The 16,358-nt window shown below is 38.6% G+C and overlaps 1 protein-coding gene across 1 annotated transcript in view; it reads right to left on the reverse strand.

The window, feature by feature from the left end:
• Positions 1–2,939: 2,939 nt before the first annotated feature.
• The window catches only part of LOC101850959 (dnaJ homolog subfamily C member 7), a gene marked incomplete in the record, with an annotated part of 26,387 nt that continues 12,968 nt past the window's right edge, over positions 2,940–16,358 (reverse strand). Inside the window, 8 exon segments of the mRNA XM_013083398.2 lie at positions 2,940–3,901; positions 4,431–4,583; positions 5,648–5,794; positions 10,050–10,123; positions 10,432–10,523; positions 14,084–14,248; positions 15,172–15,325; positions 15,886–16,004. Coding sequence (XP_012938852.1) covers positions 3,747–3,901; positions 4,431–4,583; positions 5,648–5,794; positions 10,050–10,123; positions 10,432–10,523; positions 14,084–14,248; positions 15,172–15,325; positions 15,886–16,004 — 1,059 coding nt within the window.

The following is a 16,358-nucleotide window of genomic DNA, read 5'->3' on the forward strand; positions in this document are numbered from 1 at the left end:
AGAGAGAGAGAGAGAGAGAGAGAGAGAGAGAGAGAGAGAGAGAGACAGAGAGAGAGAAAGAGGGAGGGTATGGATGGATATAGGCGTAAAAGTAATATGTAGACCATGAGCTATGTTACCTCTATTACAGTGAACCCATGCAAACTCAGAAAACAAGAAAACAGACAACTACGTACAAATGGAACATCAACAACAAAAATCCCCCCCAAAACAACTGAGCTCCGTTTTTTTGGTTTTTTAAAAAGTACCCTTTGGTCAGGACGTTTGATACAAATATTGCAGTATAAAATGGGAATCAGTACAAAATGTTAAGATTGGAAATTTTCAGTATAAAGAGAATACTATCAGGATTTTGAAATAAACAGGCATCTGGGAACATTCCAAGCAGACACTTTTACCATGTTTACTATGCAATTTTCTCCTCAATACAAAGCCCAATTCTAGTAGGGAACAGGAGTACATTCCCAAACTTATTGCAAGAATTATACAATGTTGTCAAAGTTGCGCTACAAATTGTGAGAGGGATAAAGACTACATCCATAGAAGAAAAAAAAAAAAGATGGGTGAACAGTACGACCGTGGGAGTTTTTAAAAATCACTATGACATAATAAAAGAGAAAATTTCTGTTGTAATGCATGTTCTTATGTTCCAAGTTTTGCTGAAAATTTTACAACACAACTGCCAGCCAATAAGGGACCAATATCAGAATTCCTCAGAATCCTCGCACAAACATTTGTTTTTAAAAACAAACTTTTCAAATGAAAGAATGGGCCAACTCCTGACATAAAGCGAACGTAGTGAGCAATTAAAATAACCCATAAGGAGAGTTGTTTACATGACTTTGAAAAATGACAGAAACTTTCTTGTGGCTGATAAGGTGACATCAGCACAATATTCATTCGTTGCAGCGGCATTTCCAGACTCTAATAGGCGTGAATTAGGGTACAGAGAACAAGGTCAATTTCAAAGCATGTCATAACAGTGTGCATTTTCATTAGGGGCGGGCACGAGACGAGCCGAGTACTCGTTTCTCGCGAGAAACGCCCTTCCCGCCGCTTCTCGGGCACTAAACTACTGCTCGGTACCGAGACGTGATACTGCTCGTTGGTTTGACATAACGAGTAACAGTAACGAGAGTGAGAGGCGAGAAATGACAACGCAGACAGTGCCACCCATCACCGTGCCGTCCTGTGTGTGAAACTAAAAGGGAGGGGAGAGGGTGGCGAGACGAGGCGAGTGGGGAGTTGATCAGGGCCTAGGCCTAGGTCTCCCTACCTTCCTTCACTGCCTGCGCCACAGGGCAAGCCTAGTTTCTAAGTTTAGATCCCCGCAGCGACTGGCCTTCCCGCTAAACGAGTTGCTCGTTCTGTGGGGCGAGAAGAGAAATCTCGGCCACGGCCAGCCTTCTCGCTGAACGAGTGGCTCGAACTTCGGGGCGAGAAGAGAAATTGGTGGTGAGACGACAAGTATTGCTCGAGTCACGAGACGGGAAGTATTTCTCGTTCCCGGGACCGGTCTCGGCGAGAAGTAGGTCAGCTTCTCGGTCTTCTCACTCGGGAAGGAAAAGCGCTTCCCGCCCGTCTCTTAATTTTCATGTCATTTCAAGTGAACCACATGGTTTGACATTAGACCATAATAAAGAGTTCATGCAAAACAGATCTGTCTTTTAAGGGAAGAGAACTCTATTAGACTTGGAAGGACAGATTTGGAGATGAGTCAGCCAAACCAAATTCGCTCATCATTATATCCAAACTTATTTATTTCTCTAATATTTCCCAGGTCTCATCTGTGTCCCAGGACAGCTATCACACAACATAAGCTACAACACACTTTGGACAAAAGTCACAAGGTGTTTCCAGTTGTAGAATCCTTGAACTGCTGCCTTCTCCTAACTAGCACTCCTATACACACATAAGGGCATACTCAAACAGTGAAAACTAGTCATCTGAAAATGTAAACAGATACTCAAAGACATTCTTACAAGACTATAGGGAGCACACTCAAGATTGTGTTCAAGTTTGGATAACTAGCCAGTGTAGATATTTGAGCAGGCAATCTAAACGTGCCGAGTCCAAAATGTATATTGATGCTAAAAAAGTATGCACCGGTATACACTCAGTATTATGAACTGCTTGATTGAAACAGCATGGAGCTGTTACAACGTTAAGGGGAGGAGGGGCTGCATGGTTTCTATAAAAACAGCACAAAAAAACAAACAATGTCAAATAAATGAACGGAGGGCACAATCTTTTAAATAATCTTATTTACAGCACACATTCAGTACACATTACCAGGAGAATATCAATGAAAACCAAATATCCTGGGTGCCAAACTTTGCGAGTAAAAAAAGAGAGGAAAAATTGCAAATATATTTCCTACGTCTATTTTCTGTCCCTACATAGGTCAAGCAGTCTCTCTTTCACTTCAGCAAATATGTGAACCAATCACACGCATGTACTCCGCTCATTTTTGTCTCTTGGGTAACAAGTTCAAAACAGTCAGATACAGAATAAATTAAAGTCAAAGATGTAGTAGATGGTTTGGCACCCATAGACTAGGCCCTCACTAACAACTATGGGGAGATAAATACACATTGCCCATATTTTCTGCACTCAAATTCTCAAAATTTACAAAACATGCATACAGTATAGATGGCAAAAAGGTCTAACCATTAGCTGAACATTTATGAATCAGGGATACATGCACTACTAAAAAACAAATATCCCCCAAAACAACCCCAGACATACTATACTCTTTGCCAGTGATCCATATATGTGCCTCTGGAGAAACTACTGTCTAACCCCGATAAACTGCACGACCATACCAAATTTAAGTTTCTGATGAACACATAAAATGTAATAAAGTAACAGAGAGCAGTCACTTGAACTACCAAGTTTGATATGCAATCTTGGTCCTGTTAAGCTTTAGTAATTTTTTTCCCGTGGCTTTTTTTTTTTTTTTAAACCTTTCTTTGTTAAACAAAACAGCTTTTCGAGGAGGCTTGTGCCCACATAACACACAAGCACTTCATGGAAACAAAGACTCCACTCAGGGAGCAAAGTCTTGCTCTTGGCTTCAACACAACCTAAAGAGAGAACAAGCATGAAAGCAGAAGATTTTAATCCTATATTTTTGTTCCCTCGTCAGCAAATAGTTCCATCAGGTTAGAATCCAGGTATTTGTCACCAGCATCACTGACACTAGTATCACACTATTCGATCAACAAATGACAAATACAACTTTGGGAGCTGCGGTCAGGTTTATAGATTCAATGGATCATGTGTTCATTCACAAGTTTAATAAATCAGTAAAATACAAGCGCGCACAGTTGAGAACTATCTTAGAATATTTCTCCAAAAATGCAATCATATATATACAGATACATAAACAGCTCCTTAATACATCCTGAGCAATATCTCTAAAATTGAACTCTTAAGAGTTTTATATTTAGGAAAAAAAAACAAAAAACCAAAACACCTGAAAACGTTTTTGAATTGTGATAATAGTGTGCGTTCTATACGCAGACCAAACTGTCAGACAGGGGCCATCAGCGGAAGAGGGAAGAGGGGAGGGGACTTCTATGTCACGTGTAGATAGAGCACTTTGGAGCTGCACAGAGTTCATTCACATCCATCATCACCCTGTGTCACCGACACCTGTACACTGTCATCTTCATCTCAGTCTACACTCAAAAGCTCCGCTGCCCAAAGTGCACGTCCAGGTTTTCGCGCCGCGGGGACAGACATCACCCAAACTGAAAGGAGAAGCCCGGGAAACCCGAGTGCTGTGAGTGGCCCCCATGGGAGAAGTGTGAAGCTCCGGGGTGTCCGCCAAAGCTGAAGCCTCCCATGTTGCCTCCTCCGAAGAAGGCTTGAAAGATCTGGTTCGGGTCAACGGAGTCTGAAACAAACAAGTAAAAACAGACATACAGAAGGGGGCTTGCATTATGAGAAATATTCAGCAATCCTGTGAAATGACGTGAAAATGAACAGGACCCTTATCAAAATCCAACAATACAAGTATCTCAGAGTAAAGTAGAACTTTTGAAGAATACGACAAATTCATGAATGCAATATAAAACACCAACTCAGAGAGTTCATGTGGAATTGGTTCGAAGGAGATGACACAGACCACATAAGACTTTGAAACCTGAGAAAAGAAACATTTGACCTACACAGCCTAATTTCACAAGCCCCCATGAGAAAGAAACATGCAAGCCTGATGAAAAAGTCTTAAATGCAAATAAGGTTCAGGTATAAAAGAAGAGCGACTGAAACAAACCATGAAAAAGTATTTGAGAGCATAATTACTGAGACAACATCAACATGCAATGACCACAGTCTTTCAGGTAGAGGCATCTATCACACTTTTTCCTATACAAACACTGATTAAAGAAACAATTCTTCAAGAGTACATTCATCAAACTCACCATAGCCAAAACCGCCTTCATCATCCAGGTCTTGTCCACTGTCATAGCGTGCCTTTTTCTTAGCGTCAGATAAAATACTGTAAGCTTCGCCCAGTTCCTTGAACTTCTTCTCTTCCTCTTTCTGTTTGTCCACTGTGTCATGGGAATGACGATCTGTGACAGTGATGAAGCAAGCACTCGTTATTTCAGGTTTGTCACAAGAGTGTTACGGTACTTGCAACACAAGGCTATACAGGTGCCCAAGATTAGGTGTTACCTTAGGAGAGTAACAAACACTTAAATGAAGGAGGAAAGATGAGGATGATAGCTGTTTGATGGCAAAGAAGGGAGCAAACCACACAAGAGTACCAGCCAACCAGTCACCAAGGGGTTTAACACAATTTCCAAACAGCACAGCAGAAAACAGATTCCCGCTGTTGTGGAACTGTTTCATTTCTGACAACTCTTGTTTTATTAAGAGTTTTACATCATTTGCAAAACAAAAGGTCATATAAGTGCTTAAGATTACAGGTGTTACTTGAGAGTAACATACAAAGCAAAGGAGGATGTGGGATAAGGAAAATATAAGTTTGGTAGGAAAGAAGGAGCAGACCACACCACAGCACCCATCAACCACCCAGTCTGGTGAATTGTTGCAAAAACGAAATTTAGATCTACCCAAATTAGTTTTCTTTTTCATTATGAACTCAGCATGATAGATCGTCGCCTCAGAACTACTTTGTCCAGTGTACTTTAGTAAAGAGGCATTTTGGACAAAATAGTTCTAGGTCGACGAGATGACAAGGTCATTCAGGGAACCTATAGTCATATATCATTTGAACATTGCGTTTTCTTTCAAAAAATCCACAATTAAACAGAAATAGATGTGAAATATTAGTGACACAGTCCCCATTGAATTAAACACAGCATCAAACTAGTAATTCATCAACTTGGAGGATGGGTTCTACTTTCTCTTTCCGTGCTTCTGGAAACAAGCCAAAGGTGGGGCTTCAATGAGCATATCATTCCCTTTTTTACAAATGCGGTCAGAATAAAAAACCTGCATCATGCTTTTTTATTTTAAAAAAAACAAAACATTTCTCATAGATTTTCAACAACAAATTTGTGGTGGAAAGTGTGGACCAGTAGGATGGGAAGAAGTAGAAGTGTCCCCAACGAACAGTAGAAAAAAAGCGAGTAAAAAGAAAAAAAGGTTGAAAATGCTTGTTCCCACTTACCAGGATGGTGAATAAGAGCTCGTTTCTTGTAAGCCTTTTTGATTTCATCTTCTGTTGCAGTCTTATGCACCCCAAGGATTTTGTAATAATCTTTCCTCTTGCTTTTCTTAAGCTCCAACTTCGCATTTTGTAACAACTGTTTGTTTTCTGAAACAAAATAAATAATCTCATGAAAGAATGTAGTATTTGGAAAAATAGAATTAGTTTACTATGTATTCATCCAATAATTTTCAGATGGGTATTTCAGTCAGAAAATGGTTAGCGGTAATACCTGTCAAAATCCTCTTTAAAAACAACTTAAGGCAAATTGTGTTATTTTATTATAAAAATAACAATAAATGACATATAGCCTATATAGCGCTCAACCCCGATTAAAGTATACAGGCTGTGAGCGCTTTACAATACAGTACTACCTACTACAGTAACATAAAACGTGTTCTGACGAACGTACTACAGTAACATAAAACGTGTTCTGATGAAAGAAAATTACTCAAAATATTCATCTTATTAATTTAAAAACAGAAATGACTTCAGCTGACATTTGAATGAATAAAAAGATTTAATCTCTCTTAAAGTACTTGGTAAAGCATTCCAGATCTTGGGGCCTTGGTATTCAAATGCCCTTTCACACATTGTTTTAAGTTTCACAGATGGTAAAATAAATTTCTTTTGTCAGCTGATGACCTTAAACTGCAAGTTGGAATGTTTTTTGTTTTGTTTTTGTAAAGTGTTTTACGGCGCTCGCAACTGCATAAGGTCATATGAGCGTGCAGGACATACCTAATATTTTTCAGTTGGTAGGAAATTTTCAATTCTGCCCGGGTGGCGGCTGAAGCCTACTCTTATCGATTTTAGACCACCAAGGGATCTTAAACGTGCGCAACTTGCACACGGGCCCTCCGAAATTTTTCGCCCTTGTCCGAGAAGGCCAGGTGTAGATCTTTCCTACCAGAAGATCAGGGGTGTGGCAGAAAGACAGCAGTAAAGAGGAGCCAAGGAGTAGCAGTAGAAAGGCTGCAGAAAGAGTCAGGAGCCCAGAGGAGGGGGCAAAGGAGGTGAGGGGGTGGGGGCAGAAGTGTAAATGAAAGCAGACAACAGATCATTGCTAGAGAGCAGGAAAGGAGGTGAAAGGAGACAATTTTAGAGAAAAAAATTTTTCAGTCGCTACCCGGATTCGAACCAGGGACCTTTGAATGAGAGGCCAACACCTTAACCTCTAGGCCACGAGAGCCCCCAGTTGGAATGTACAGTCTTAACAGATTTGATAAACATCATGGTGCATTATCATTCGAACATTTGTGACATAGGGTGGCCAACCTGTACACAATCCTTTTCTCAACAGGAAGCCAATGCAAAGTTAGTAAAAGAGGTTTAGCAGAGTCTCGCTTTCTTTTCCGTGAAACTAAACAAGCAGCATTGTTTAGGACAGTTTGAAGTCTTTTAACTTTCTCCAATGATATTCCTGATAACAAGGAGTTACAATAATCGAGTATTGATAAAATTAAGCTAGTTACTAGTAAAGCAGTATACTTAGAATTGATCAGAAGGCATATTTTACTAATTTTTCTTATTTCTAAATACATGCAGCTGATCAGATGATTTACCTCAGCCGACATTGGCAAACTGGAATCAAAATAGATGCCAAGATTCCTAACTTTTCTTGAAAATGTAATTTTCGCATCACCAATTGTCATGTGATCGTGGTCAACCTCTTTAACAGACTTTGCATTGCCTGCCAGAATGACTTCTGCTTTATCATCATTCAACATCAATTTGTTTTTGTTTATCCAGTTTTTCACTAAGGCAATACAATTTTCAGCACGATGGAAAAGTTCATCTAAGTTCAGTTGGTAAACACTTGAACCATAAATTTGGATATCATCAGCATAGAAATGGTACTTTAGGTCATACTTAACTATTTCCTTGACAAGTGGTTGAGTATAAATGGTGACAAAAAACTGGACCCAGGACTGAGCCCTGGGGGAACCCATACTTAAGAGCATTATCAGAATCATTTTCTGAGGCAAAAGTAACAAATTTAACAGTTCTTTTTTTCCCCCCCACAAGACACATCCCCAAAAAACCTGCAACAACTTAAGGCAAGCAGTAATAATATTTTTTGGTGTTTTTGGCTTGAAAAATCAATTTCCAGATTTTGGGCTAGAAATAATGTTATGTTCCACATGTCTCCAAAGCTTATAAAACAGCATAAATATACAAATTTTCTGTTTTTGTAACCTAGGGGTGATCACAAAAAAGGCCTACGTCGTCAGTTTTGGTTTATAAAACACTGTAGCAACCATATGTTACTTTGAATAGAAGGTTGGCATGCTGTATACCACTGATTACGGCTTTTAATGCTCAATGTGGTAAAATAACTCCCAGCACCGATTGCATTTATTCAAAAACACTGTAAACCGCTGAAATACGTCACCAGATCCTGCCAAATAAATTCGGGAGTTTCTGTAGGAGTGGATGACGCAGTCCTTTTAATGCGTGCCTCCCTTTGGCATTTTCAGCAAAGGCCACTGAAGATTTTCTCAAATTGCCAGGTTGTTTTCCAAGATATTTATACAATATTTTGTAAGGACCTGTAGAAGTGGTGTCTAAAGGCCACTATGAAGAGATTTTGGGACTATTGCTTTTGAATTTGACAAAATTCTTCGCTGTGTTAGGGTGTTTTTAAAACTAATGTATGCTTGGTTGTAGGTTTTTTTTCAAAATAAACATATAATAGTCTTAAATATCATGTTTTCTTTTCATTATGGCACACCCCAGTTTGTAAAGTATGTTCACTGCAAATCTGTGGGCTAAATCTTAAATAATTTTTTTTTTTAGAAATGAGAAAATGTGAAATCATTAAAAAATTCTAGATGGCTGCCATGGTGACATTTTTGCGAACATTTAAAAATTCTTGGTACATGTTCTTTATATAACCCTTCAATGTCACTGTTGTCATGTTTCAAGATACTGTTGTCATGAACAGCAAAAATACTAAAATCTATTAGTGCTTGCCTTAAGCACCACATGAATGGGGAAAGGGCGGCTTGGAACTTTGAAAAATATTTGGCCAGATATTAGCATTATCACAATTTCACACGCACAGCAGACACAAAGTCTTTCACTACCGATATTTTCCACTTTCCAAATAGTTTTTGTACAATGGCAGAGTACAAGCTGAAACTTCTCCACAGAGAAAAGTAATTAATCATCAGACCTCTTCAAGCCACAAGTGATAATCAGAGCTTCCAGCAGCTGATGTCATTTTTCTAGGATTTTCGGGTCCAGGGCGGAGCCCTGGCAGGGGGTTGAAAGGGGACAGCATCCCCTTTATGTTTGAGAATTTATGTTTAAGAATTTTTGGTTTCAGAGCATCCTAAGTATGCCATTTCTGGCTATTTAAGCCTAAATTTAATAGAAAATAAGTGAGAAATAAAACACACTTTGCATAGGTCTACATAATTTTCTGCTTGTGTTAATCCATATATTTCCAAATCCAAAGCCATGCTTTCTCCCTTGTACAGATACTGTACAAACACAACTAGACCTATAAAACTTGATAGTTAATGTTCAACCTTTTTCTGCTAGTGTTGGTTTGCAAGGTGTAGAATCTTTATAATAATAGTATAACAGCTTGACTTGATCTAGATCTAGTCTAGATCTAAATAACTTGACAGCTTATTCAACTTCAATCTACAACAAAACTTACAAATAAACAAGTCTGGTAAAGAAAATCAAGCTCTCTTTTGCGTTTTCTTTTCTTGGCAGGCCCAAGATCTACTGAATCACAATCGTCATTTCTTCCTCTTGTTTACATAGCTGGTGCTCTGATTCTTGAGCTTTAGAAAGTGAAAGACACTGTCTACACTTTCAAATAAAAGAGCACTTCCGGTATGGGTTGGTTATTGTTGACTATTGGTAATAACGGAAATTGTTTATTTCGCATTTGAAAACATTTTTTATTTTTTTGGGCACAAATTTTCACGGAAAGTTTTCCATTTGCGGAATTCTGCTAATTTGCGGAAATCCGCAAAATTGCGGAAGACTGGAAGCCCTGGATAATTGATACATCCTTTTCTTACAACCAAAAACAAGGTGGTGCGGAGAAATGTGGGAGATTCAGGTAACAAAGGCCTCTCAGAGCTGAGAACTTTTAAGGATGACAAAACTACCCTGCCAACTGACAATTCACATGGATGGGAGCTTGAAAAAGATTTCGGGACGGAGTGCTGACTAAGCAATAACAGCTCTGAACTATATATCAGGTTTAACGCCCTGTACCCATGTGCACTTTTAGCATCTTACACGATGAAAAGTAACAAGCTGAACTAGAAGCACCTCCGAGACATAACATATGTTTTGTTTTTTCCATGTTCTAAAAAAAAAAGAACATTGAGCTCACCTCTCGTCTTTGCCATTTTGTACATCTGTTCATAATCATTCACAGCTTCTTGGTACAACTCTGTTTCCGTGTAACTGAAAAATACAAAAGGTACATGACACTCTTTAAACTTTCAACCTCTACACCTAGGAAAACAGAAACATGGCAGAAAAAACCCCCCATTGATTCAGTGAACAAAGATTAGGCTGTCTGTTTATCATTGAAATTTTATAAAACATACACAGCTGTTCCCAATTAAGGGGAAAAAACACCAATAGACATAAAGTGTTGAAGTAACTAAAAGATCTCATACAGAAATTATATTTTTCAAGTTGAGCACCAGCATAATACAATGGAACTGAACATTCTGAAATTAAAAGAAAAATGCTTTGGAAGCACCAACCATTTTGCTCGTCTCATGAAAGCTTTGAGGTAAGTCTCATCCAACTCAATTGCTTTCGTGCAGTCTTGAATAGCCTCTTCCGGTTTCCCAAGCTGAGTGAGACAGAGAAAAGAAAATGATGCACTCTTTAAAAACAATAATGTCCCAAACCTAAACCATACCAAAAAAGACATGGCAATATACTCTCCAACTAATAAATTCTGAATTTTAAAATAAAAACATGAAAATAACTTCCCTCTCTTTGTCAACACAGATAATATTTTAACATAAATTCCGATTAAAAGCAGCAATAAAATGGAAACATTTGCAAGAGTTAAAGTATTACTGAACAACAAAGCAAATTATGTATTGACTCTGAAGATGTATCAGAAATCTAAAGAAAGAAATTGCTCCCAACTAAGTGGAACTCTAACAATTGTCCATATCAAAAGTCCGGTCAGGTGTAATTTAGTATACACAAAATTGGCATAAGTTCGACCTTTTTGCAAAGGACTGATAAATTAGCTGCTTCATGTTACGCAACTAATAAGCACTAATAAGCACTAGACATGTTGAGCTACAACTTTACACAGCATAAACCTAAAAACATTCACGATATAATTGAACTTGTATCCACACAATATATAGACAGTACTTCCACCAGCTGAAGCTGAAAAGTAAGGAAAATTCTGCCGGGGGTCAGGGGCGAAGCAGGGTCCAGGGACAGCGTCCCGGCGGGGTTCACGGGGCGAAGCCCCCAAAGAATATGAAATTTAGTGCTTTTAGATGGTTGAAAATGGCATTTGGGAGCCTGTTTGAAGAGATTGCCAGCAAACTATAACATTTATTTTTTCACCAACATTTTGTCTTGTTTAACTTCTTCACCAAGATCTACATAATATATTTCCATTGATGGCAATGTTTAAAAGCAGGGTCCCCTTCCATTGCTACTATAACTAAATTAATTTGTCATTGCACCATTGACAGAAGGCAAACCAGGGAATAATTAATAGATATGTACCTTCACAATACAGTTACCTGGCGTATACTCTAATTTTCCTTAAATTTCATGCCTGAATGTTGCATGTCACAACCTCGGAACACCACTTCGAATTATTCTTGACTTTAGTAGTTTTAGGCTGTTTTAGCATAAATTTCTTTCATCATGACCCTTATCACGTTCCCCTGCCGTAGAATCTTCGTATTGATCATTTCTCTAGATCTAGACAAATTTGTAAAAAAGTTTCTTTCTAACAGTAATTTTCTGTCTAAGATCACACGTCAATATACTTGATCAACGCGCAGATTTTCCAGCCGCTGCAACAATCCGAAGATGGACAGACGGAAAGAGCGATCGATATAAAGGAAGAAATTGGCACAAAAAGTTCGCCAGATTTCGATCAATCGACAAGTAAAAATGTTTGTTTGTTTAGTATTGGGTTTTACCATGCTCGCAACTGCATACGGTCATATGAGCGCGTGAAACACAAGTTAGTTTTGTTCACAACAGTTTACTGTACGGCTGGGTCGGGTCAGTAGTTAGATCTTAAAATGTTAAAATGTTTAAAAATCGGTGTAAATTTTCAATCTAAAACAATTTTTCTAGATAACTTGAAAATTTTAAATAGTTTAATTTCACTTTATAATTTGCCATAAAGGCCAATGGCCTTCATAAAATTCAAAATTCTGTTGCGACCAATGACGGAAAAAATGTCTTGCAATTTCTTGCATTTGAAGTATTTCCTTCAGATCTCTCCAAAGTCTAGACATTCGGTTAAGATGTATCTAATGGTAAAAAATCTCGCATCCGACACAGAACGGCTTCTCATCTCCCTGTAGGAGGTATTTATGGGTCAGGGCCGTGTGTCCGATGCGCAATCAAGTAAAAATGACTTCGTCTCTTCTGGAAAGGTCTGAAGGATTTCGCGGTTCCAGTTTGGGTTCTAAATTAGACAGTTTGTTATTTTTCTGTTTTTCCGAGTGGCTATCCCACAAAATGGAGGTGTACTTTTAAATTTTATTTTTAAAGTCAGTCTGTGGGAGAGTATTCGTCATTGATCCAAACAGAAGTGATGAGGATTTCTTCGCCAGGTCGTCTACCTGCTCGTTCCCTCGGATGGCCACATAGCTAGGTATAGATGCGAACATGATATTTTTTCCTGTTTCAGATAGGGTATGAATTTTCTGTTGTAGCCTATTTTTGGGTGTAGGAGTGTGTAGTTTGAGAGTGAGGCGATGCAAGACAGAGAGTCGGAAAGGATAAGGAAAGATTTGTTAGGAGAATTTTCTTAGGAGTCCAGTACCATGTCAATGGCAGTGGCCTCCGCAGAGAAAATGGAGGCTTCGGGATTGAGTCTCCTCTGGTGTGTACTGTTGGAAGATAGGGCTGCGGCGCCCACTTCATTGTCTTTTTTGGAGCCATCTGTGAAGATGAGCTCCGCACCGGGGTATTTATCTATTAGTTTTTTGTATTCTGCTTTAAAAGTTCTGGTGTTTGTGCTTTCTTTGCTGTGTGTGGTCAGCTGTAAGTCTACTTTTGCCTTGGTGGGGTGCCATGGAGGGAGGTCGGGGAAAAGAAATTGTTGGATGTCTTTTGTGGAAAAGTGTAAGTTTTTGAGGTCCTCAAGGATTCTGAGACCAAAGGGTTTGATGAGTTTATCGCTGTTTTGGAATTTGTTTCTGGTTTCTGGGTTTGTTTAAAAAAATGCAGTTGTGCGCTAGATTTTCTGGTGTTGAGCTCTGTTTAATTGCGTATTGTAGTGAGAGTTGTGTGCGTCTGAGTGAGAGTTGTGTGCGTCTGAGTGAGAGTGGTGGTATGTTTGCCTCAGCCTGGAGGCTCTCCACCGGGGAAGTGCGGAAAGCCCCCAGAGCGAGGCGGAGTCCTTGGTTTTGTACTGGGTCCAGCACTTTCGGGATGTGTGGTTTTGTCGATCCGTAGACTTGACAGCCGTAGTCAAGCCTGGACCGGACAAGGGAGATGTACAAGTGGAGAAGGTGTTTTGAGTCCCCGCCCCACTCCGGATGCGATAGACTTTTCAAAGCGTTTAATGCTTTCTGGCGCCTCACACGAAGGTCTTTGATGTGTGGTATGAATGTGAGTTTTTTTGTCAAATATAATGCTGAGGAAACGATCTTGGTCCTGGACAGGAATCCTTTCCCCGTATAGTGTCAAATCCGGTTGCAGCACACGTCTGCCTGTTCGGCAGAAGTGTACTGCAACTGTCTTTGACGGAGGGTAAAAATGTACTGCCGCGATCTGGCAGGTCTCTATAACATTAACTTATTACCGAGAGAATTACCGTAAATATCGTAACTTATACTAGTACTAGACGATACTAAGGCTAGTATGGATCTTTCGCTACGGAATTTCGGTAGTCCTACCCTGTCGCAGCTTTTTACGGAGGGAGTTGATAATGATGGAGGAACAAGTACGGAACTGGCAGAAAGTACGGATTTCCGTAAAATTACGGAAGAGTGGAAGCACTGTATAGAAGAAGAAAAAAAAATGTGTAAAAAGGATAAAATTATTAACTGAGAAGTTGCATACAATCAGAGAGTTATGAATCCTTTATGAAACTACTAAAGTGGAAACAAACTGATGCATTAAAGAAAAATAAAAAGCATCATAAACGCAACGAGGAAACAGGTGTCAGTCTTAAACATAGAAAAATACCTTTGAGCATACTGCAGCTCTGTTGCAGAACAACTTTGAATTTGTGGACTTGTTGTTTGGGTCTATACTCAACGCCTCTGTGTACAGATCATACGCCTCTTGGAATTTTCCACCTCTGAATGCAGTATTGCCCTCATCCTTTTTCCCTGCCAACAGTTTTGCTCTCTGCAAAGGTTTTAAATAAAGCCCAATGTAACAAAGTGAAAAACTGAAGTCCTTAAAAATACTTTAAACACACACACACACAGGTCTGATATAAAAGCTTGGCAAAACATCCTGAAATGGTTGAAAAACATTCCAAACGACATTTATATAACAATATCATAACTTCATTACAGCCAGTCCCCCTTTCAGTATGGCATCAACCATTCCCAAGAAAGTAATACTTGGTCACCACCAGGATTCTAAAAATACCTTATAAGCAGACATATCACCCAGAGTAACACTCTGCCGTACACCATTTTGACAAATGACGTATGACAGAGTCTTAACGCTGAGCTGTTGACCTGCAATACATTTCTTTTACAAAGGCAGCAAGAAATAAAGCTCTTAAAAGATTTAGGCATAAAGGGAATCAACTCTACAATACAAACTGCTATTGTATTCAAAACACAGCAGTAACCAGAATAAGTCTTTTTCCCTCAAGTTGTCCTTCACTTGGTGATTAAGTTTCTTGAGCATACTTAAAATTGTCTCAGGTTTCCACTCCTTATTATCTGAAAAGCTTTCACCTCTGAAGAGAGGTTTAACATAATAAATTTCCAACTTGTAAGAAGACAATGTGCACATACATAAATGGAAAACAAAGAGGAACAGCTTAATAACTCGAGATGAGTCAAACTCCCGTCCAAAAAAAAGTCGCTGATGAGGGTCAGTTCATATAATATAAAGTCAAAGGTAAAAAACCCCCCAAAAAACCACCAAAAGATTCTGAATCAAATATGATAGACCAGCACTTGAGATCAAAAGCATGAGGTAGACCATGGCGACACTCAACAGTACAGTAAATAAATCTTATAAATTAAATTGAGGAACTTTCATAATATAATAAAGAACAGGATAGTAATTTCATAGAAATCATAACCAACCCGATAAATATCTTTTGCTTTGTGGTGATCAGGGGCTCTTTTCAGCACTTCCTGGAAATGTTGGAAAGCTTTTTCAGTATTATCTTGATAATACAAGCACATGCCCCTCACATACAGTGCATCTGCATTCATACCCTTTCTCTGGAGTATGTCGCTGAAAAAAAAAAGCAAAAAATTTGTGTTAAAAAAAAAAAATGATAGTGGAAAGGGAAAAACTTGAAGGAACTGGTAGTTAATAAAATTTAAAAACCATTTGACTACAAGAAAATGACTCTTGATATTTTCAAACACTAAAAATGTTTACTTGCTCATCAGAAATGCATATTAAGACAAGTCTTTAAGTATTATGACTAACAAAGAATCTTTAAAATTTAAAAGGCAAATTTTGAGAAATCACATGTGCCATACATATATTTATATAAAAACTCATCACAACTTCTTAGTTTCCAAAACTTTATAACAGACATCAACTTTCATTCATGTTTAGACAGAAACATAATTTTTGAACGTTCAAATTAATTCAAGTTTTGCAAAAAAGTTACCATAACTATACTTCTTATAAAAAGGATACTTTGAGTAAAAAGAAAATAACCATACATAAATCTCAGTCAAGAAAAAAACAGTATGCCCAAAGACATGACACAAAAGATTTCAGGTGCACTAATTCATCCCATAAGACAGGACTGGCCGTGGTGTCGACAAACTAGAACTCACTTGGCCTGCTCCTGAGACTCCTGGTACTTGCCCATTAGAGCTAGTGCTTCTGCCTTTTGGATTTTGAAGTGCAACGCTGCTGGACAGTGTTCTATACATCGGTCAAGATAAAATATAGCCTGTGGAATCACAAATGTGGAAGAATATGAATGCACTGAAATATGATGTAAACAAATCTGCTAGAGATTTAATCCGTAACAGAATCTTTCCAATACCAAATTCATTTGCATACTCAAATCCAAAACAGTCACTTCAATTGTGGACATAAACATTAATCCCCAGTTTTCACTTTTTGAAATCTTTCATTTTCCAAGACCCATTCTCATTTCCAAATTCCATTTTCGCATAACTGAATCCATGTTCGAGTTTTGCTAATAACTAATGCCCCCCTTGGTTTTGTACTGGGTCCAGCACTTTCGGGATGTGTGGTTTTGTCGATCCGTAGACTTGACAGCCGTAGTCAAGCCTGGACC

This window comes from Aplysia californica, unplaced genomic scaffold (assembly GCF_000002075.1).
Source record: "Aplysia californica isolate F4 #8 unplaced genomic scaffold, AplCal3.0 scaffold00229, whole genome shotgun sequence".
NCBI lineage: Eukaryota > Metazoa > Mollusca > Gastropoda > Aplysiida > Aplysiidae > Aplysia > Aplysia californica.